The sequence below is a fragment of the Meriones unguiculatus genome, chromosome 1 (assembly GCF_030254825.1).
Source record: "Meriones unguiculatus strain TT.TT164.6M chromosome 1, Bangor_MerUng_6.1, whole genome shotgun sequence".
In the NCBI taxonomy this organism is placed as follows: domain Eukaryota; kingdom Metazoa; phylum Chordata; class Mammalia; order Rodentia; family Muridae; genus Meriones; species Meriones unguiculatus.
The window spans coordinates 54,331,543-54,343,751 of record NC_083349.1 but is presented as its reverse complement, the minus strand read 5'-3'; the positions used below and the strand labels follow the sequence as shown (position 1 = coordinate 54,343,751).

The window sequence follows — 12,209 nt, the reverse complement described above, 5'->3', positions numbered from 1 at the left end:
AATAAATGGAATGAATGCATGCATCCATGCTGTGTGGGATTATGTGTTATCACACATTTATTGCCTGTTTATGTGGCCCAAAAGGAAAGAGTATACAGTACAGTATGTTAGCTGCTCTGAAAGGCTCAAAGTACTGACAGCTTCATAAATCCCTTACAGAAAAAATTTGACCCCCCTCAAAAAAAGTTCTTTTTTTCTAGATGTTGACTAAACCCAATAGCACCAAAGTAATGAAGACTCATTTTGTCATAATTTTGTGTACAAGTTTTATTTTCATAGTAATTGTTACTAGTGGTTTTTAGTGAATTTTTTGTATTTACATTTTATATACACATTTATACTTGGAAGGTAAAGAAACTGTACAATAAAAAAATAAGAAAAAAGAAATACAGAAGGTAGGATCACCTTAGGAAACTAATACATGAAAGTAAAATTAAATCTAGGCCAAGTAGTATAAATTCAAAGATATTACTGCCGGAGATTATGTGCCTTTTATGAGGAACACCAATATCAAGGGATGGTCCCCAGAGTTAAAAGCTCATCCTAAAACCTATTAGGACTCTAGAAACTCCCTTAATATTTTATTACACTACCAGTTTCACTGAGCCAGCCCCTATAATAGGAGTTGATTCTACAGGGTTCCTGAGGCTAGAATGATCAACCCATAGGGTAAAAATATACGCACACCTTCTGGTCCCATTCTCCTAAGGCAGTTTATTATACCATAAGGAGTAATCTCTGGCTTGTTAGTCTAAAGACTATATGTATGTCTACTACTAACAGAAATGTGTGCTTCTATGTTGTTTCAAACCAAACTGTAACATCAAAACAGTATAAGTCTAATAATAGCCAAACAGTATTTTGTACAGATATTAACCATAATACTCAAATGATTTAGGTTAGGTTCAAAAATTAAGTATAATAAATTTAATGTCAGTTTACCAATGATTAATAATTTATCTGAGATGCCATCAATTAGACTAAGAAAAAAAGGTAAAATTATTTTTACTATTATTCCCATCGATTAGAAAAAATATGCATAGAGTTTCACAAGTCTTAGACTTAGCTATATAAGATTTCAAATTTCAAACTGAAATTAATAAAATTTGTTTCTATAGGTAGAATATAGTTTTTAACTAAAAAATTCAAGTCTTGTAAGTAGTGTATTATCACAAACTCTTAGAATTCATTGCTTTTTTATTCTTATCCTCAAAGTCAAGTCTTCAGTCCACTAAAGTGCAAAAAGATCTTTCATTCTACCAGTTATTTAGTTTTTTAATGTTAAGGTAATATGTAACAATTTGCCAGACAAGAAACAAAAAGGCTAAAATTCTTGTGTTAGAAATTCCTTAAAGAAAGAATTTCTCTTCAAAAACAAAGAAACACAACACTGTGGGAAATAAACAACAAGAAACAGTGTCCCAGCAGTGTCCCAGTTCCAGAGGGAGACAACTGCCCTAGCCTAGGAGTCTGGTAAGCAAGAGCTCACAACTCACAACTCAAGTTGCTTACTATTGGTCTAGGATAGCTTCAAAAGCTCAGAGTTGGAGATAATACATGTATTCTGTCTTTTTTGGAGATTAAAGTAGGATTTAACAATCCTATTCTGACCCCAGAAGTGTGTTTGTGGTAATTGTTAAAAAAGAAAAGACATAAAAAAAAAAATTGAAGTTTCTGTGAAGCTGTTTTAAAAAATTATTGCATTGAAGTATTCACTCCAAATTATGGAGTATGTAATAGCCACCTAAGCCTTTTTCTCTGAAAATTGGCTCTCCCCAGGTACTTTTTTATTAATACTGTCAATAAATTACGTATTTCATTTACTTCAGCCATGGAATTTAAACCCAGCAGTTTTCCAGCCCTTGATTCTTCTCTCCAACACTTTCTTCCACACTATCTACATAGGAAACAGGAAACTTTCCCCCAAAACTACCGTTTGCATTTCAGTTTGTCACTAAGTCAAAGGTTAGCTCTTCAGAGCAGGACTGCTGTTCTTATCCCCTTCTTTAATGTCCTTCGTTACAGATGCAAAGACCTGAAATTGCATGAAACAAAGAGGTTTAAATAACTATGGGCTATAAACACAGAAAGCTTTTCTAAAATATTACCATTCTCAAGTCCTCACACCATCCCCTTTTAAAAGTTTCTTTGGACAGGGTCTCACATAGCCCGCACTGGTTCTGAATTTACGATGCAGCAGAGGAGGATTTTGAACTGCTGATCTTGCTGCAACCTCAAGTACAGCGATTTCAGGCAAGTGCCTCCATCCCAGGCTCCAGATCTCCTGAGGTTCTTTGTTTGCTTTTTCTTATTTGTATTTTTACATTTTATTGGTTCCTTGGTTGCATATATGTGTGTATGTCTTGGTCAGCAGACAAACTGCATGAGTTGGTTGTCTTCTGCTATGTGGGGCTTAGGGAGTGAACTCACCAGCTAAGCTTTGACAGTAGGAACCCGTACTTGTTGAGCTATCTCCCCTCCTCTTCTTTTTTTTTTTTTTGTTTTAAAGCCTAGTTTTATGAAATACAATTAGATTCCAGTTTTCATCAACTGTAAATTACTCTGGACCAATATTCTTATATTTCATTTTCAAAGGCAATTAAAAAACCTTAAAAGACAGTTTGTGTCATCCATGGACCAAGTAACAATGTTTATTTTATGCCATTTAATTTAACCAGTATACGTGCTTCTCCTAACAAGACTAAAAATCTGATAATCTTAGGATCTCTGTGTTTGGTAGCACATGCTGTATTCCCAGAACAGGAGGATCAGGAGTTTAAGGTTGTGGTGGTTTGAATAGGAATGGCCCCCATAGGCTCATATATGTGAATGCTTGGTCATCAAAGAGTAATTTAGAAGATGTAGCCTTGTTACAGTAGGTGTGTCACTTGGGGTGAGCTTCTGGCTTCAAAAGCTCAGGCCAGGCCCAGTATCTCTTGCTTCCTGCTGCCTGCAGATCCAGATGTAGAACTCTTGGCCACTATGTCTGACTGCATGCTGCCATGCTCCCCACCTGAGGATCATGGACTAAACCTCTGAAACTGTAAGCAAGCCTCAATTAAAAAGCTTTCTTTTAATTGAGGCTTTCTTTTAACTGTAGTCATGGTGTCTCTTCATAGCAACAGAACACCAAGTAAGACAAAGATCACCCTCAGCTATACTGTAAGATCAAGTCAAGCCTGGAATAAATGAGATCCTGATTCAAAACAACAAAAAGCCATGATCATACATTAGGTTCAATCTGTTGTAAGCTTTTAGCACATAGCTTTCTAGTGTGTTCTTTTGTTTTTGCCATTTACTTATTTCTTTTGGTTATGAGTGAGTGTACCAGCATGCCTGTGCTACACAGTGCATGAGTGGAATCAGTATTCTCCCTCCACCGTTTGGGGCCCAGGAATTAAATTTATACTTGTAGACATAAGTGGCAGCAGGAATTTTTACCAGTCTCACAACAGGTGCTTAATACAATTTGTGCCTGTTTGAAATACCAAAATAACCTCATGACTGCTCTGGTAAATGAGTGACTACTGTAGGTGACAAATTCACTAAAATACTGCAGGACTTAAAGCTATAAGTTTAGCTATGAGTAAAGCTAGAAGACACATAGATGAGAGAAACCCATTCTATGTATTTACTTATTTTGAGTTTTTGAGACAGGGTTCCTCTATGTAGCCCTGGCTGTCCTGGAACTCACTCTGTAGACCAGACTGGCCTCAAACTCAGAGATCCGCCCGCCTCTGCCTCCCAAATGCTGGGATTAAAGGTATGTACCACCACACCCAGCTGAGAAATCCATTTTAAATCTTTCCATCTCAAAGCCAAAAATTATTTTAGTTTAAGCACTAAGATCTGTGGTACAGACATTTTAACTATTACATGTTAAAAAAAATAAAGTCACTCTACCTGAGTCCATTTTCTGGTGCTATTCTGCATCTGAATGGCTGCAATGCAGCTAAAAAGCTTTTCTGATGTGATATCTTCTGGCAATTTGGTAAGAAATTGTGCTATATGAATAAAGTCCATCTGAAGGAGTATATCCTCATATAGCCGGAGGATCCCTAATCCAGTCCTAAATAAAAATTCCTCCCCATCTCTGCAAAACACATCCCAGACACGACAAGCCAGATCAAGTGGCAGTGACTTGCTGTACAGTGTGAAGATCCTAAAGGAATAAAGAAAGAAAGAAACTGTTAAGAAAGAAATAGTTACTGAACTGTTTCACTTATTGACTCATTTTCTATTTAAGTATCACTGTGGAAATGAAGTACATAGGAATAAAAGGACAAATACATTATAATATCTTTTCTCACAACTTTAAATAATAAGTAACAACATTAAGTAAATTTACAACCTTACATGGAGATAAAGTCTGAAATAAACCAGAGGGGTAGAATAACATAATGGTTAGAGCCATGAGGCTTTGAAACCAGAATGTTTGAGTTTGAATCTCTAATTTCCCACTTGGTCATGTAACATTGAGCATAATGATTAGTCTTGCTATGACTCAGATTCTTTACTATAGCAAACTAAAGATATTAATATTACCTATCTTAGGGCTGTTTTGAAAATTAAAGTAGTAAAGTCATTTTCTCATCTTATTGTTGTTGGCTATTTATTTATTTATTTATTTATTTAGTTTGTTTGTTTGGGATGGGGGCTAGACAAAATCTCAGGCTCTTGCTTATAACCCATGCTCTTCCTATCTCTGCCTCTTCCAGTGCTGGGACTTCACCTAGCTTAATCAAGTGTTTAAAATAGTGTCAGATATACAAAGTTGTTCAAGACTAGTGATGTGACTCATTCCTACAGAAGCTTGCTAGCACCGGCAAGGCTCTGTGTTCAATCCTCAGCATTATACATACCAACCAAACATGGAGGGAGAACATCAACCAAAACAACAATGAGGGAGGTGGAAAGACAGAGAAAGAGGAGGAAGGGAGAGGATCACACAGACAGGAAACAGTGATAATACACAGGGAGGAGAAAGAAAAAGTCCCAAGAGACTATGAAGACATTATGTTTCAAGCCAGTCTTGGTGGCACACATCTGTAATTCTATCACCACTTGAAGAGGCAGAGGCAGGCAGATCTCTGTGAGTTCCAGGTCAGCCTGGTCTACAAATCGAGTCCAGGACAGCCAAAGCTACACAGAGAAATCTTGTCTCAAAAAAATAAAAACAAAATGGTGGTGGGGGGGGATTGGTAAAGTGCTTATGCAGACCTTGGGTTTGGTCATTATTTGCTCTTTTTTTTTTTTTTTTTTTTTTGCATAAAAACTTCAGTGGATTCAGTGGTAGGGTACCCGACTAACATGCTGGCATGCAAGATGTCCTGGATATTACTCTCAGCATAAACTGGATAAACTAAGTATAGTGGCACATGCCTGAAATTCTAGCACTTGAGAGGTAGAGTAAGATCAGAATTTCAAGGTCATGTTCAGCTACATAGGAAGTTTGAGGCCAGCCTGGCTAGAAACCCTGCTAAAAATTAACTAAAATTCCATGACTACTCTTTACTGTTGACAACTTGATAATCTGTGTTAAGATCAAATGTCCAAATTAATTTTTTTTAAATTTCATGTGTCTGCCGGCATGTATCCCTATACAAGCAGCAACTGAGGAGACAGTGAGTCTCCTGCCTCTGCCTTCCATCTCACCATTGGAATACTAAGATATTGCTACTGCATCTGGCTTGGGATCAAACTCAGGGTGTGAGGTCTGTGCGGCAAGCTTTCCCATGCTGACCCACAATCCCAGTCCCCTAATCTCTCTCTCTTATTTTAAGAAAGATTATACAAACACACATAAATACATAATTTTTATCTTTAAGTTTATTATATGCATGCTTTATAGATGTGCATATATTATATAACTATGCATGTATGCATAATTCTAATGTATGTGTGTGTGAGTGCATGCATCTGTGTGTGCCATGACTATAGTGCCCAAGAGGCCAGCAGACGGTGTTGGATCCTCTGGAACTGGAGTTACAGGCTGTGGTGACGCTGCTCAACCTAGGTACTGAGAAATGAACTCAGGTTCTCAGCGACAGTAGCATGTGCTTTTTTTTTTTTTTTTTACTTTTTTTTTAAATTTTTCTTAATTACACTTTATTCACTTTGTATCCCCCCCAAAACCCCTCCCTCCTCCCCTCCTAATCCCACCTTCCCTCCCCTTTCTCCATACATGACCCTCCCCAAGTCCACTGATAGGGGACATCTTCCTCTCCTTCCTTCTGATACTAGTCTATCAGATCTCATCAGGAGTGGCTTCATTGTCATCTTCTGTGGCCTGGTAAGGCTGCTCCCCACCTCAGGGAGATGTGACCAAAGAGCAGGCCAATCAGTTCATGTCAGAGGCAGTCACTGTTCCCATTACTATGGAACCCACTTGGACACTGAACTGCCATGGGCAACATCTGTGCAAGGGTTCTAGGTTATCTCCAGGCATGGTACTTGGTTGGAGTATGAGTCTCTGAAAAGATCCCTGTGTTCAAATTTTCTGGTTCTGTTGCTCTCCTTGTGGAGTTCCTGTCCTCTCCAGATCTTGCTATTTCCCATTTCTTTCATAAGATTCCCTGCATTCTGCCCAAAGGTTGGCTATGGGTCTCAGCATATGCTTTGATGGTCTCCAGGGCAGAGCCTTTCAGAGGCTCTCTGTGGCAAGTTCCTAACTTGTTTATTGTTTTCTCCTTCTGATGTCCATCCTCTTTGCCTTTTTTGGATAGAGATTGAGCATGTTAGCAAGAGTCCTCCATCTTGATTAGTTTCTTTAGGTGTACAGATTTTCATAGGTTTATCCTATGTTATATGAAAGACTGCATTCTTTAAGACATTATGAGCATAGCCTGTTGTTTATCAAAATGTGTCCTTCACTGGCTTCTTAATGTTGTTTTTAACTATAAACCAGTTATGAAAAGAATGGAGGGTAAATTTTTTAGATCCTGTTTCAGAAATATGTTTTCTATATTTCTAAGTATGTGTTTATATTGTGAATAGAATACACAAGAAGGATGTGTATTTCTTGTAATCCATAGTAATCCTATAAAACTGGTAATGTCTTATTTCATGTTATTATGTCATTTTGCAAACTTTGCTCCAAAACAGTAACTTCATTAAGTTTAAATTTTCCCTCTTTGGGAGATTACATGTTTATTTAGGAAAGTATATGTTTAGGAAAAAATAAAGTTTAACATCAATTTAATTACCAAGATTGGACTCTTCTGTAAACCAATCTATGTTTTTAAATACATCCCTATAAAATGTTAGACTTTTTCTATTTGTAAGGTAAAGTTCCATTTATATGTATAATCTCATCTACCAGATTTACTGTATTTCCTAAAAAACAGAGAGAGTTGTCTTTTATTTCCTTTTTTTTTTCTTGTTATTTCTGTCTCTTAGTGACTTACCAATCTATCAAGTATATATCTGGTGTAAGATTATATGACTTGAAATGAAGAAATAGTTTGGGCAGGTTTTCCTCAAAGAATACTTCAAATGTTGCAAAATACTTCAACATCTATAAATAGAGAAAAATCAATAAAATTACAAAGTAATCTGCTGCAGAAAGAGAAATTGTTAACATTAATAAAAACTTTATTAGCAGGCTGGAGAGATGGCTCAGAGGTTAGGAGCACTGCTTGCTCTTCCAGAGGTCCTGAGTTCAATTCCCAGCAACCACATGGTGATTCACAACTATCTACAATGAGATCAGGTGCCCTCTTCTGGCGTTCAGGTGTACATGCAGGCAGAACATTTTATACATAATAAATAAATAAATAAATAAATCTTAAAAAAAAAAACAAAGCAAAACTTCATTAGCAACTCTTGAGTCTTCAAGTTTTCCTAAAACTGTCATTCAATGAAAAATTCATCTATTTGATTAGACTACCTCAGTCATTTCATGTTTTTTACTCTAAAAAGGCATTCAGAATACAGAAACTTATGAAGCAAATACAAGTCTACCCTAAATGTTCATACCATGCTGTGATCCACACGAAAAAAGGCCAGTTGGCATGGCTTATTTAGGAGATTTGCAAATGAAATGAAGGCATCTGCTTCTTCCAAATTGAGAATGAGTACAGCTGCAATGAAGGACATTCCTTGAACCTTCAAAGAAGGAAAAAGAAAAATTCATTTAAATAACTCTAGTTTAGTTACTCTCCTCAAAATTTACAAATCAAAATGAAGAAAAATTTACCGATTTTTTTTTTCTACCCAGCAAAAGCTCCTACTATAAGAACTTGTAATGGTTGTGATATTCTGAAATTACATTTGTTCATGTGATAGGGTTTAATCAGAAAAAGATTTAAATCAGCTTTTATTTGCTTTAAGAGCCTACCTCAGTGGGACCAACTAGCTTTCACTTCTTCTTAGTCTGAATTCTTTCAAAATTACGTTAATGAAAATTGTGACTGTTTTCACATTATAACATACAAAGAACTAAGAATAGAGGAGGTCTATAAGATAAACTGATAGAATTCGAAAAAAAGGAATTGTTGGGCTTGAAACAGCCTGAATTTGTAGGGAATCACAAGAAAGAAGGGAGGAAAACACATCCCAAAATGAAAAGACACTTGAACAAAGAAATAGGGAAAAAAGACAGCCCATGTAAAATACAACAGTTATGATAGGACAAATGGAGGTTTAACAGATAGATAAGATTTTATAGATAGGTTAATTATATAAAGATAAGTCTTCAAAAACCTCAGAGACCTACAGAATATGACATTTAGAAATGTTTTTTATTATTTTAAAGATTCTTTAACAATGAGACATGTCATCTCCTGGCAGCACCCAGACTACCTCAAAAAGATAATGAACATCAAAGAACCTCCACATGGAGATGGTTTCAAATATGGCAAACCAGCCACCTGGGCAAAAACAAAAACAAAAACAAGGCCCTGGCTTCATGAGAGACAGATTTCTACCTAAAATGGGCAAGCTCAAATGCAGGCCAAATCAACTGCCAAACTTTGCCATGATAAGGTAAGCAAATCTTAAATAGTTCCTGCTTCACATATATGTCTGTCAAATATACTGGGCCAAAAAACTGAAGATGATGCTCTAACATTATAGAGCATCATAATTTGGTGGCTACTCAGGCAGCAAACTGTCTCTGTCAATTTTCTGTATTTTTGGAAGCTACTGGCATGCGATTCCTATTTACTCAAGTAATTAATTTTATTCCTTCTCAAGTCTCTGATGGGGTTAAATACCACATAGTCATAATATTACAATTAGCTTAATTGCTTAGAAATTAAAAAGATATGTTAGGTCTAGATAGATGTTTTAGGCTGATAAATACAAACTATAAAACTAGCTAAGGTACAAAACCTTAGCCCCTCATAGATAGAAGAGATATTTTCTTCAAGATTGCTAAATACATAATTTATACTACACATTAAATATATAAGCCTTAGCTATTGATTTTTATTATTGTTTCATAATTGTTTACTATATAAAAATGGCCTTTTTATTTAGACAGAAAAGGGGAATTGTTAGAGATTGGTCGAATGCTAATTACTGACCCTCAAGATCTGGTCACTGCTCGCCGGATACACCCATCCTTGTTTGTGTAAACCTACCTAAAATGTTACACCTGATTGGGTCATTAAATGGCCTATACCTGGGCAGGGCAGAATGGGGTAAATGCGGCTAATGTTCCTGGACTTTGGAGGCCAGAAAAATCACAAGAATCATGGGAGACACTGGTGTACGGGAAATGAGGAGGAGGGAGGATGCCACAATGGGTTAGTGTGGAGAAAAAAACAGAGGGGTGAGGAGAAAGGACTCCAATAATAGTAGGGAAAGGCCCAGATGAAGCAGAAAAGCAAGTACTATGGGATTTTGGATGGAAGGTAGACCAGATGAGGAGGATAAAGGCAGATGGCATTGGAAGGGGGCTGGGAGATGGGTGGTAAGCATATGGAGACAGTGTAAGTAAAATATTTACCCAGCCCAAGGTAAACAAGGCAATTATAAATCTAACAGGTGTCTGTGTCTTATTATTTGTGACAACAGGTTAAATAATACCACCATGATAATCATGTGGTTAATAATAAATAATACATAGCCCAACTCATCATTTTTTAATTTACTACAACAATTCATTTACATTATGAAAGGCCTTGATGAACTGGCTAATGAGTTTTCTACAGCACTTACACCAAAACAAAGTCAAGAACTGTGTAACAGACATACACAGGGGTCTCCGAAAAAGAACTGCAATGGATGTGTCTTTGTTTTTATTTTTCTTTGTTTGGGGGCTTTTCTTTTTCTTTTGAGATAGGGTTTCTCTGTGTAGCCTTGGCTGTCTTGGACTTGCTTTGTAGACCAGACTGGCCTTGAACTCACAGAGATACACTTGCCTCTGCTTTCCAAGCACTAGGATTACAGGGTGTGCCACCACGCCAGTGTGATGAATGTATCTTGTTGACAACCAAATATTCTGAAAGGTCTGTCTATAATCACATGGCCAGCTTCTTACATCCCTTTGTAACAGCCTTTCGATGGGTTGCCACTTGCTAATATTACTATGTTGCACTGATTCATTCTGTCTTTTCTTGGGGTAAGAGTGATAGCATTTCACATTGTAGCTTAGGCTGGTCTCAGTCTCATAGCAATCCCTCTGCCTCAGGCTCCTAAGTGAGAGGATCACAGGTATTCGTCATCGCACTGTTTTCAATAAATTTTTGTTCCATTTCTATTTCTCTGCTTTTTACAGATTTTACAATAATTACCTATTTAATTTTATTTAATATAATGAAAACAGAGACTGCAGTAAGCAGAATAACTGTCCCCCAAAGATGTTCACGCCCTAATATCCAGCACCTGTGAAGATGCTACGAAAGGACTTTGAGAAGTGATTAGATAAAATCTTGAGATGGGACACTTACACTAGATTTTCAGAGTGGGCCCAAAGTCAGGATCCCAGAGGACCTTGAAGTGAAAATGGGAGGCAAGCAAGTCATACTGAGATTGAAAATGCTGCACTGCTCCCTTTCAAAATAAGTGGAAGGATGTAGGCTAAAAATGTAATTGTCTGAAGTACTAATTTGTTACAGCAACAATAAGAAACTAATACAGAGAACTGTTGTCTGTTGATGACTGTATTCCTAGGACAATAATATGTACCAAATGTATAAAAGAGGCAAAGTGTTAACCATTGATAACAGAAAGAAACAAGAACAAATAAAAAGGAATAAACCACATTTACTTTGATCTAAAATGTTAAAAACTACGTACTAAAAAGAAAAAAAATGCTGCCAATCAGTTGATGATATTGCTTTATCACTTAGAATTTTTATTACTCTGCATAAGGAAAGAAAATAGTTCCTTCATGGTATTTCCAAAGTCTAATTCTTGTGGCTATTATCTGACTATTAGGGAGGATGTCACTTATGGTAGTATTTTTTATTATTTAATTTGAACCTAATGAGAAGAAAGTCATGTATTAAAAAAATTACATTGCATAATTTTTTAAAAGTGTTAAGAACTTTATCTTTTAATTAAACTTAATTAAAAATTAAACTTATGGTGAAAAAAAATATAAGTACAAACAAGAAAAATGCAAGGGATATAGTCTGTTCCATAATTATTTTGTAGAATACCTGAGCAAAAGAATGTAAAACTTGCTCATTTTTCTATTAGACCTGTCTGTCCTCTTTTTACCCTGCCATACCTTCCCCTACCACTTTACCATAACCTCTTAAGATACAGTGTACTTGTATATTGTCTGTTTTCTTCTTAAGCTTCATGGAGAGGTATAACCATGCTTTATGCATTGACGTATCTTGAGTGCCTTGAACAATGTCTGTCATGTAACAATGATAAGCACATAATTATCTGTATACACAGATGAACAAATACACAGATTAATGTGTAACATTAATTGTACCAGGAAACAGATCTCTACACCTCTTTAAAAGAATGGTGAGAAGATAAAAGCTCAATAACTTCTAGTTCAACACCGCACACTCAAGTTTGTAGACGCTCAAATTTTCTTTGTTTCTTTCCCAAATACAACATGACAGTAGAGGAAAATGTAGATATTACCTTGGAAGGTCAGAGAGAATGGAAAAGGTTATAAATGGGGTAAATGATATAAACAGCATTTTAGTAATTTTAACTTAAGTAAGTGGAAATGTTGACACAAAGGTCTGCAAAAGAAAGACTCATACAATCAGCAAGCCCAAGAACTCTGTCTGGAT

The 12,209-nt window shown here is 36.3% G+C and overlaps 1 protein-coding gene across 3 annotated transcripts in view; it reads right to left on the bottom strand.

Moving 5' to 3' along the window:
* Nucleotides 1-252: 252 nt before the first annotated feature.
* Nucleotides 253-12,209, bottom strand: part of Tbc1d12 (TBC1 domain family member 12) — an 84,500-nt gene continuing 72,543 nt past the window's right edge. For all 3 annotated transcript variants that reach the window (XM_060389010.1, XM_060389004.1, XM_060389018.1), the window contains 4 exons: nucleotides 7,978-8,106; nucleotides 7,407-7,516; nucleotides 3,904-4,162; nucleotides 253-2,035 (listed from right to left, as the gene is read on the bottom strand). In XM_060389010.1, the coding sequence (XP_060244993.1) occupies nucleotides 1,967-2,035; nucleotides 3,904-4,162; nucleotides 7,407-7,516; nucleotides 7,978-8,106 (567 nt within the window). In that variant the 3' untranslated portion in view covers nucleotides 253-1,966. The remainder of the gene's footprint in view (nucleotides 2,036-3,903; nucleotides 4,163-7,406; nucleotides 7,517-7,977; nucleotides 8,107-12,209) is intronic.